The sequence below is a fragment of the Crotalus tigris genome, unplaced genomic scaffold, assembly GCF_016545835.1.
Source record: "Crotalus tigris isolate CLP2741 ecotype Arizona unplaced genomic scaffold, ASM1654583v1 scf7180000024358.1859470, whole genome shotgun sequence".
NCBI lineage: Eukaryota > Metazoa > Chordata > Lepidosauria > Squamata > Viperidae > Crotalus > Crotalus tigris.
Genome location: NW_024100527.1, coordinates 1,359,747 through 1,371,052, shown reverse-complemented (window position 1 = coordinate 1,371,052; position 11,306 = coordinate 1,359,747). Strand labels below are relative to the sequence as shown.

The 11,306-nt window shown below is 33.1% G+C and overlaps 1 protein-coding gene and 3 non-coding genes across 5 annotated transcripts; all 4 read right to left on the bottom strand.

Moving 5' to 3' along the window:
• Positions 1-430: 430 nt before the first annotated feature.
• Positions 431-10,264, bottom strand: RABGGTB (Rab geranylgeranyltransferase subunit beta). Of its 2 annotated transcripts, none has more exons than XM_039327197.1 (9): positions 10,177-10,264; positions 8,705-8,812; positions 7,599-7,796; positions 6,201-6,306; positions 5,589-5,641; positions 4,857-4,967; positions 4,331-4,456; positions 2,673-2,822; positions 431-1,263 (listed from the first exon to the last, which is right to left on the bottom strand). In XM_039327197.1, the coding sequence occupies exons 1-9, from the start codon at positions 10,177-10,179 to the stop codon at positions 1,123-1,125; spliced, it is 996 nt and encodes a 331-aa protein (XP_039183131.1). In that variant the 5' UTR covers positions 10,180-10,264; the 3' UTR covers positions 431-1,122. The 2 variants fall into 2 exon arrangements, with proteins under 2 accessions (XP_039183131.1, XP_039183133.1); XM_039327199.1 differs by lacking the exon at positions 10,177-10,264 and adding an exon at positions 9,678-10,168.
• On the bottom strand, positions 6,009-6,090 carry LOC120300773. The gene has a single exon (XR_005554736.1). It is a non-coding gene; the product is annotated as a small nucleolar RNA SNORD45 (small nucleolar RNA).
• Positions 7,337-7,417, bottom strand: LOC120300774. The gene has a single exon (XR_005554737.1). It is a non-coding gene; the product is annotated as a small nucleolar RNA SNORD45 (small nucleolar RNA).
• LOC120300775 lies at positions 8,453-8,528 on the bottom strand. The gene has a single exon (XR_005554738.1). It is a non-coding gene; the product is annotated as a small nucleolar RNA SNORD45 (small nucleolar RNA).
• Positions 10,265-11,306: the final 1,042 nt, after the last annotated feature.

Genomic DNA, 11,306 nt, shown 5'->3' with positions numbered 1-11,306 from the left:
CAGAAATCTGAAGATCGGTTATAACTACTTGTTCATGATGTCACGAGTCTGAATTGTTGCTGAACAAGTGATTGTAACCAAAGGACCACCTGTACAGATGTGCTTTTACATAGCATGAACAATTCTGGTTTAACAATTGTTGCCTTTCTAGGTCTAATGTGCATGAGTCATATAGAGCATAAAGCCTAGAACCTAAATATTTGATTTAAAAAAAAATCTGTGTGTTACTGTAACTTTTTTTAAAACAAAAATGAAAGCCTGAAAATTTCTCATTTTCAGTGGACCATGGACAAATATGTCTATAATTATAATGAACTTTAATCTGTTTTAAGCAGAAACTTGTTTTTTTTACTTTGATTTCAGTCAAATTTTGTGACACATGAAGTGGAGGTTCTTCTAGAACTCTAGTGGAAACAAATATTTTCTCTTGCAGAAAACAATCTTATACAACTTTATTCTTGAATATATACAATTATTCCGTGTCTACTAAACTTGGGATTCAAGCCACGTTGTACAATAAATATTTTAGAGCAAAGAAAACAAGTTGTACAATTCAGCAAGGCCATTAATTAAACCAGGTTACATTATAATTGTATTATTAGTTTTCATTAAATAATGTCACTAATAGAGAGTAACTATATGGATACCATTGTATTTCTACTATTATGGTTTGACAAATAAATTAAACTGGATTTTTAAAATTATCGCATATCCTGAAGGGGCATTCAAGTGCATGGTGTGTCACTGGCAAAATAAACAAGTAAATTTCAATCAATAGAAAGAATGCCCAGGACAATTTACTAACTAGTACTTGTTGCCTGTCACCCAGATGGATGAATGATTGTATCATAATCATAATTCAAGTATTTATCTACTGCACCTAACACAGTATGTTATTTTGAAAGTGAAGCAGCACTGGAGGCCAAATACTTAAATACATACATCTGTTACTGAAAACCTCAAGTACATGTTACACTTAGTTTATTTACTTTGTTTACAGTACACATGTACAAAATGATAGTGCTTACAGTAAAGTGGCAATTTATAATGTAAACACATTTAGAAATGCCTTGATGGAAAAATTCAAAGCTGCTGATTAAAGTATTTTATATATACTGTACCCTAGCTAATAAGTTCAGGCTGTACATTTATTCTTTGAAGGACCTCTTCAGGCATACAAAACACTGGATTTACAGGCTTAATTTGTTCTTCACCCAATAATGATAGTCCAGCGATACCAAACAAGGTGTGAAATGGATCCACCTAGAACATATTAAGGTATATTCATTGAAAATATTATTTTCCATGGGGTAATATATTTTAAAAGATTAGGCGGCTTTCTACACCAAATAAATTTGAAGATTCAAATTAAAACAGAGAGCAGTGGTAATACACATCTTATTAACTACACGATTTTAGAAAGCCAGGAAGAGATTAAAGTATTTTAACCAAAGGAAATGCAAATTAATTAGCCAGAATACAATATATCAACAATATCTTTAAGCTATATCTGGGACTAAAAAAATTAGCTTTTTTAAATTCCCAAATATATACTTTAAAATGTGGAAGATAAGGAACAAGGCACCTTTATTTGTGGTGTGATAATGCTAAAATTCAGAGAAGTCTATACATGACATAGGTTGAAATTACTATATTCCAATCTTATGGTTGGGAATGTCTTCATCATGTTATTTTATCTATCCCTCTAAATTTCAAATTCAGTGCAGCTATGGGATCCTAGACTGGTGGGAGTACTTTTAATGCTGGGAAGTATAATGTTCCATGCATGATATACCTTGGTTTTGGCAATGGCTGTAACTTTAGGCACAGATCTTAAGTGCCTTCTTTCAGCACCATTGTAGCTCTGAATGCTTGCTGAACAAATGGTTGTAGGCTGAGGACTATTTGCAGTTTATTTTGGGACTTGGAATGAAATGTATTTTCCATTTCATGTATACATTTTAATGTTGTGGCAGTACTGGCTATTTATAACATGGCTCAAGGGCTTAGTCATTCACAAAATGTCTGCAATGCCAGCAAAGCACTATTCCCTGCTAGCCATGTACTCCAAAAGGAGATTTCTTAGTCATCTAACCTATATTTGTACTTTTTCTGGACAGGAAGATGTACTTCTACAATAAATGTGAAGCTAAACCTGTTCATCATTTTTATTAACCTTAGAAGGGCCCCACATATTTTGACAATATATAGTAGTTTTCCTTGCAGTATCCCCACTTCTCATTCTGAATTAAAATAATATGTAAAATTAGATTAGGATAAAATCTTGGCAAGGATTAAAGATTATATTTATTGGCATTCATTTGGAAGCCTTTGTGTTACATCTTCAAGAGATACATTATTCAGAAGTTTTATAAAGTTATATACAGAGATTTCCTCTAACTGGTTCAAGATTTCCAAAGTATTTGATTAGCTATACCCTTGATTCTGGTAACAAATCTCCCTAGTAGTTACTATTTATAATTAGAAACAAAATGTAATCATAGTCATCTTCAGATCATCCGCTGAAGTGGAACTAATCTAATTTGAAAAAAAATCCCTTGTTACATCATTATTTATTATAGATTTCTAGATATGAAATAAATGTACATCTGTTTTTAAGCATCAAACACCGGTATGATTTAGTAAAATCAAAACTATTTGAGACTACTTACCATATCTCCCGGTCTGTCAGCAAATCCTCCAGTTTCCTCATCCTGGCAAGCCAAGATAAAATTGCATAATTTCTCTCTGTCAATCCAGTGCAATCTTCCAATTATCTTCAGAGATGCTAATACCCACCATGAATAACATACATCTGGTAACTTGATAAATAAAATGACAGCAGAGTATGTTAGGGCAATTGTGATTGTTAAGAGCAAGAATAATGTGATTTATGTCAAAATAAGATATTTTCCCTGAATAAAAATAACACAAGACAGGGGAAGTCTGTTTCTTATGCCACTGAGCAGAAAAATTTTGAGTATTTGTTTTACCAAACATGCACAATTAAATTTAAGCTATACAAAGCTTCCTTAAAATTAATTTATTATGCTTGCTATTTTTCACCTATCAGAAAATTTTGGTAGTAATCCTCCATATAATATTGACCTATGGCTATAATATATCCATAGCTAACAAGATGACTACAAATGGATAGATTACAACAAAGTCTTAAAAAAACATAACATCATAAATTTACAGTGAATCTTGAAATGTTCTTGCTGCCTTACTATTTTCTAAATGCTTAATTAGAATTACAAATGTTTCACAATGACTATGTTTGAATGAAGTCATAATGTAGTTGCTTTGCAGCTTAGTGCTCTGTGTAATTCAGCCATTATTTTAACTAGTATCTTATGCCTTAGCAGGGTGAGAAGGGATTTTATTGTGGTATGTGAATGCATTAAAATATACACGCATGCATGGACTTGCAATTTCCTAAAAAGTATGGATTGGATTGTTTCTGTTTAAAGAAAAAGAGCATCACATTGCAAATGCCTGGAAAAATCACAAATGATTTTCGCAATTGCCTGTACAATTAGTAAAAAGAGTATCTAGTAATAAACAGGATACTACATTTGAGAAAGATAAAAGGGGATTTCTACAAAAGGTAGAAATATTGGATTAATGGAAGTGTAATAAACCAATATATAGTATTAGTAAGACATAGGGAAGCTTCCCAGTCACAGCACATTGATAAAGTAGACCTGTAAGTGTCTTTGATAAATTTGATACATAAGAAATAGTTTATATGTCAGATCTATTTCTAAAACCAATGAATAGATACACCATCCAAGCGTTACCTCATGGACAAAGGCAGGAGAAAATTACTTTACTGTTATTCACTTATGCTGAATGTCTAGAAGAGACCCAATACTGCTTGATGGATTGTATGTTGTGTAGGTCTAGTCTAGACCAGGGGTCCCCAACTCGTGGTCCATGTACCAGTACCGGGCTGTGGCATATCAGCAACTGGTCCTCACAAACAAGCGAAGCCCCATTTGCAGGCAGCACAAAAAAACCACACACTCTCTGGTCCGTGGAAAAACCTTTCTCCACAGAACTGATCCCTGGTGCCCAAAAGGTTGGGGACCTCTGGTCTACACTAATGTTTCAAGGTTATTTACAAATGCATAAAGAAAATAACCAACTCTATGGAATCGAGAATCTTTGCTAAAAATAGAAAGTGTTCATGGAAGAATTAATGAATTTCAAATACTGTCTTACAACAATTTTACACATATCGAGAATCAATCAGTCACTTTTCACAAAATTGTCCTTACTCCCAAACTACGAAATTCTGAAAAACAAAATTCACATAAATTTATACCTTTTCTGGTCTTCCATTAAGGCCACCAGATGGCAATTGACGTTCACAAAGCCACCATCCTAGAAGATCAGCATTTATTTGGTGTAACTGGCCAGCTATAGCCAGAAATCCTGTGCAACAATAGATCTAAAATTACAGATATAAAGTTCATGTCTATTTTAGAAAACAATGGAAAAATATAATGTGGGATATCAATTATTTATATAATAAATGCAGCAAATTAAATCTCCAACTTCTAGCTATCATACTTTCAATTAAGTATTAAAATATGAAATTGATTTAACTAGTAATATTTAAAAATAAAAAAATGGAACTTAAATTTATTGATAGAGATGCACAGGGTCAATGGATGTTATTAATATCATATCCTTACTTTTCTTCTTAGAATAATTTCCCTTGCCTAGATTTTTAATAACAATATGCAGAAGGTTTTAGAATGTCTAATACTTAGAAGAGTAATGAATACATTTAAAGAAACATTAAAAGCAAAGACAATTAATTTAGCATGTAATTGCTAAGCTTTTACCTGTCCTGCATGAGATTCAGATCCCGGTCTACAACCAAATCCTCCATCAAAATTCATACAAGATAACACAAAATCTACCGCTTTGTCCATATCAATTGCATCCAACTTCCCCTGAAAAGCAGGAAAATTTAAAATTACTTCTTTGACAAAACCCAACTAAGCACTGACGTCACTCAACTTGGCAGAAGAAAATACAACTGTTCTCTGCAGAGTACAATAGAGAAGTGTTTCTTCTTCAATGACTTTCTACTCAATTTGACACATCTAAAATTAGAGAAATATTCCAAAGTGAACTCAATTAATTTCCATTATTCATTGCTCTACAATTTAGAAAATTCATAATTTCCAGTGCGTGAATGAACAAGGAGCTCTGAATGCAGAACAAAAACACAGCATTTGTCAAAATTAATTAATGTTAATAATATACTCAAAGGACTGAAGACATCTACTGAATACTATAGGATTTTTTTTGTGGTAGAAAGATAACCTTTTTTCATTTACTATAATTATTCTTTTTCCTTCAATCTAAAGATAATACCATTTTCAAACTTGAAATCTTTTAATTTTATTGAGCTTCAGTTCCTGGCGTATTCTATTCTAGGAATATTTTAAAATGTTACATTTCTAATAATATTATGGGAAGTTTTTTTAAAATGTCCAGTAAAACAAAATACATATTATTTGAAAGCATATCTTGACTATTTCAGTGTATATTTGTTTCAAACCACTTACCAGAAGGGCTAGGGTTGCTACTGCACAAAATGAAAACCTAGTATCAATTTCTCCTAGAGGAAGAAATAAAAGAAGCTATAAACATTACATGAAAAAATTTTACAATTTAAGTTAAGCTCAGAAATACAAAAATAAAACATTTATTTATGTATCAAATCAATCACAGACAAGGATAGCTTGTTTATATGAATATTCCCAAATAAGAACATGCTTTTAAGCAATAATTGTATTTAAAGGTAAATTTTCAACAAATTAAAGTTTCAATCCTATATATACAAAGTCCTATTTAAACACAAGTCTTACTGCTGTTAAATTTACATAGAATTGCACAGCCAAAACTATATTTTCACCATAGGAGTGTGATAAAAAGTAATTGTGCTGATGCAAAAATGGTAGTCATTAGTTTTAAGCATTATTTCTCAGATCTCAGAGTAATTCTAGAGCTAAAATGTGATACACATCACATTTACATTCAGATGTATATGAAATCTCATCATAGATCTAAGTAACTACAATTCAGAAAAAATATGTGGAAATACCATCACATATTTCTTGAATTTTAATTTTTAAATCTTTCATCAGAATGGAAATCAATATACTTTTAAAAATTACCCCAGATGTCTCCAGCAAATGATCCATCTTCCTTCTGTAAGCTTTTTACATAACTAACAATTTTATTTACATCAAGAACATCCAAACTGTCATACAGAGTTAGAATCTAGAAAATAAAGTCATATCAAAATTTTAGAATATAAAAATACCCAAGAACATATTTATATATTTGAAAATGATCCAACTATTTTAATTAGAATTTTATTTTACATTAGCCTGAAATGTTACAAAAAATTCCAATCCTGTTTTCCCTATTTTTTTACTACCCCCAATATAAAATATTTACAGATACATTCAAGTTTAACATATTATGCCCAAAATATGATGAGTTATAACCCATATTTAATTTCAATTAAAGATTTATGTAAATCAATGGAAAGTTAGTCATGACTAATAGGTTTTACTGTTTTCAATGACTTTACATATGACAGATTGTACCCAACCTGTGTCTTTTGAATTAAAAACTCAAGTATTTCATAATTCCAAACCACTAAATCAGGGTGTTAAACTGCTGGCCTGTGGGCCAGTTGCATCATATGGAGGCCGTACCCACCCCACTTCCGGCACTGCAAAAAGTCAAGATACGTTGCGACACGTCACATGACACGGTGAATTTGATACCCTTGAACTAAATGATCATTGATATGCAAGTAGAATTATTTTCATAATATTTTTTTCAAACTGTCTATAGTAACTGTTTCCACTAATATAATTTAAGGGAATTCAAAAGGCCACTATAAATGTTTATCCAGATTATCAAGAACATTTACAGCATTAATTTTAATTATACAGCTAAAAGTTATATGACATTACTCCATGTTTTTATGCTTGTGTACATGAGCAACAATTAGTATAAAATAAAATTTATTAACAAACATAAGAATTTTTGAAACATGGGATTTCATTTGATCATAGCTGATTAACCTAATGGAAGGAAGGTGATCTAATATGATTTAAATGTACTTTAGTATAGTTTGTGTTGGTTAATATGATGTGAGATATAATCTGAAGGTAGCAGATTTATTTATCCAGGTCTAAGATATCCTAGTATTTTGAATTAAGATTTAAGATTTAAGTTGCCCTGACAAAATCCAGAAATCTAACGCATAAATTATTAATTTTTTTAAAAAAATTCTCAGGTCTCAGAGTAATTCTAGAGCTGAGTGTTAAACCACATCAACTGCAGATTCAGATAAAACATTGTTTCATCACTGACCTAAGAAACTATAATGCTGTGTTAGAAGCATTAGTGCTCTCAGTTATGGGGAGTTATCTATAAATGTAAGGAATCTTTTTTTAAAAAGAAAATTGGATCTTAGAGCCTTGAAAATAAATTACTTAGGCATTACACTATGGATAAGCCACTAGTGAATCTATATAAATAATATATGTGTTTACCTGAACAGCACTTAACGTATATAAAAGATGAGGATCGTGGCCTATGCTGGCACTTATTCCACCACATTCATGTTGGCAAGATTTGATAAAAGCCAGAATTTCTTCTTTGTTCATATGATGAAGTTGCCCCATGAGATCCATTACTGTCAATCCCCAATAGACACCACTCATTCTTAAGTATTCTGACATACAGTATTCCTGAAATAAGTATATCACATTTAAATTAGTTTCTAATCTAAAAAGGCATAAAAGGGAGCATGAACATTTACTTAGATGATTAGGGGAAGAATTCTCAACAAAGGGATTTTTATTTCTTTAGCAAGCATACCCTATAATAGCCTAAACAAGTATGATTTCACTCAGTACAGAATGCCTAAAATTAGTTGTTTCATGCATGAAACAGTTTGTATCTAGAATGTCTTGCAAATTGCTAAGAAGTTCCAAATTATACATTCTTTGTCTAAACTAACAGTTGTGAACGTACAAATCCTTAAAACTGACAGTTGTTAAATGATAAATACTGGTGGTCTGTCTCATATCTCCATAACCATCTTGTCTTTCCCTCCTCACACATATCCTATCTTATCCAATTTAAATCTACATCAGCTTAATTACTCCATGAATCTGATTGTAGTTCCCCAAAGCTTATGCATTTTAATAAAATCTTGGAAAGGTGCTATCAGATTCCTTTGGATTTTGGCTATCATCAGCTAACATTGCCTATAATTAACCCTTATAATGGGCTAAAGTAGCATATTATTTCATTTCAAATTTTTAAACAAAGCAACATTTGAAAAGCAGAGCTAAGTATTAAACATACAAATATGTTCAAATTAACATAAAAATAGGCTTTTTAGGTCTCAGTGTCATTCTAAAGAGACTTCTACAGCTCTGAAGTCAGATAATACATGCCAGATTACATCACTGACCTAAAGAAACCATCTGCAATTTTTATAAGAGTTGCCTCATAGCGTAAATGGGCAGCATAAACATTTAACAAATTAACCAATAAAAACCCTATTATATTCGATATATACACATACACACTCATTCACTCTAAAGAGCGCTAAATACTATTTCTGTTAATGTGTTAACAGAATACTCACATAATCATCTTTCTTCATTCCATAAGCAGCTATATAGTCTGCATGCTTCTTTAACAGTAATGTTGATGGAGCATCATTTTTTATTATGACATCTTTTTGTGGTGTTCCCTTAAAAATGTTATAGTAAAACTCATCAAAAAGTTGTTCCAATCAAATATATAATGCAGTTTTCCAACTTATGTCCAAACAATGGATTACATATATTTATTGTAGTCAGTAAACTAAATGTAAAAATGCTAACATTCATAGAAGTAGAAAAAAATCTGGATACAGTAATAATGTATGTTTTACTACTATGTACTTTTTATATTTTTCTACAGGTAGAAAAAAATAGGCATTTTATCTTGAGCTATTTAACAACGTTAGTAAAAAATGGAGAAAATATTAATATTAATGACACTAGTAGAGCACATTTTAAAGCCAGAAAAAAACCCTCTAAAGGTATAAGTATAAATCTGTCAGCAACAGAAAACTATACCATGGCTAAATTGATTTTTCCCCCCAAGATGGCCACCTAGCTAATGAGAGCATGTGGTTAGCCATTAGTTGCTTCTTTTATTTTCTAAAATTTGCTATCTTGCTCAGAATTAAAAAATTTCTTAAGGGACACGCAATTTAGACATCTCATTCTAGTTCTTGCTCTTAATGCTGTTTGTCTCATGGTAAAACTTCTTTGAGTCTTGCAGTTTTAAATTCTGAAATTAAAGCACATGGTGCTCCACTTTCCCCTTACGATTTTGTGGGTGGAGGCGGCAGGGGAAAACAAAACAAAACTTGCACGGCAAATTGAGAAGCTTAAAGTTTAATCTGCAGATCACCAAGAGTTTTCTTTTTAAACCAGAATAAAAAGCACAGTTATAAAAGCAATTGCTTAAGCTAGATCCTACATTTTGGCTTTTGCACAACCTGAACGTTCACATGCTATATAGTTCGAACAGACAGGAATTCCTGCCCTAAACATCGCTATACTCACCCAGCAAGAAATTCACGGTATAAGTTTCCACGGTGTCTCTCGCAAATAGCTGGGGGGAGAGGGGGGGCGACTTGGACTATAAAGGAAAACGCGCTGCAATCGCTCTCAATTATTACCATTATGGATCGCCTTTTTCAGCAGGTTACGTACAGAGGGGGAGGAAAAAAACCCGACTCTTGGGGAAATGGGAAGCTCGGGAAACGTGGATCGCCTAAGCAGCCATGATCAATTTCTCGCTTGACAGCAAACACAAATCCCGCCCCAGTAGCCAAAAAACCACGGAAAGGACTGCCTTCCCCCCCCCCCCCATGCTGCTTCCCCCTTCCTATCATCTCGGCCTCAGCCTCAAACACCCGCGGAATGGCCGACAGGGCTAACACGGGGGCTGCACCGACTATTTTCCCTCCCCGAGGAAAGCCGCAGAGGGGGAGGGGAGAGGCGGGACTAGCAGCGAGGGCGCGAAAAGCTGCAAGAGCGGCAAAAGGAAGCAGGCACTCACCATAATGGTACATCAGCGATATCTTCTCACGTGCCTCTGCAACGCAGGCGCATCGCTCACCGGAAATCGGAAAAGGAGTCGATTTCCGTCTCGTGTCCCGAATGGATCCGGGGAGGCTGTCTTAAGAATTGCCTGTACGGGAAAAAAAATGTTTCTGCGGCGCTTTTTAATTCTTTAAAAAAAAAAAAAAAAAAAAAACAGCTGTACCGCAGAAATTGCTTATTGAAGTCGAGGAGGGAGGATTTGGGTGCTTGTTTTCATTTAAAGAAAACATTCCGAGACATTCGGTTTTATACTTGGAGAACACTAAATTGGAAGTTATCAATTTCATTTAATAATAATCAATCTGGTTCATAGGTTAATAGAAAACAGATATTGGTGTGTGGGAGGGTGCCGTCTTTACAGGTAGTCCAAGACAATCCAACCCCAAATTTCTGTTTGAGAAATTGAGACATTTGTTAAGTGACTTTTGCCCAATTTTTTCTTGTCACAGTTGTTAACTGAATCACTGCAGTTGTTAAGTTAGTAACATCGTTATTAAGTGAATCCAGGTTCCCCACTGATTTTGCTTGTCAGAAGAGTGGAAAAGTTGATCACATGACCCAGGATACTGCAACCATATGAACCAGTTGCCAAGCATCCGAAATTTGTTCACATGATCATGGGATGCTGCAATGGTTGTAAGTGTGAAAAATGGCCATGTCACTTTTTCCAGTTGTTATAAACATCACTAAATGAAACTTGTGAGTAATGTATTACCTGTATTTGCTTTTCCTCGCTTCCCAACTTCCACCCCCTCGCCTTTGTGGTTTTCAGATTGATCCAAGGAACTGATTGTTGTAGTTATCTAAAGTTCTATAATCTTATATTGACTTCAAAAAGTTAACAATTTAAACCTACTGTAAAAGACTTAATTAGTTCCTTTGCTAATATACCTTAAGACACAGTTTGGGGATATCACATTGGACATTAAATTCGAATTGTGTAAGATCATTTTCTTTTAAAAAATGCCAAAGGAAACGAAAGCGATATTACCTATTCACTATACTGGATCATTTACAAAGTCCCCAGTATATATACTAGTAAATCCTTTCTAATTTTCACCATTTCTACATAAATATAACTTAACA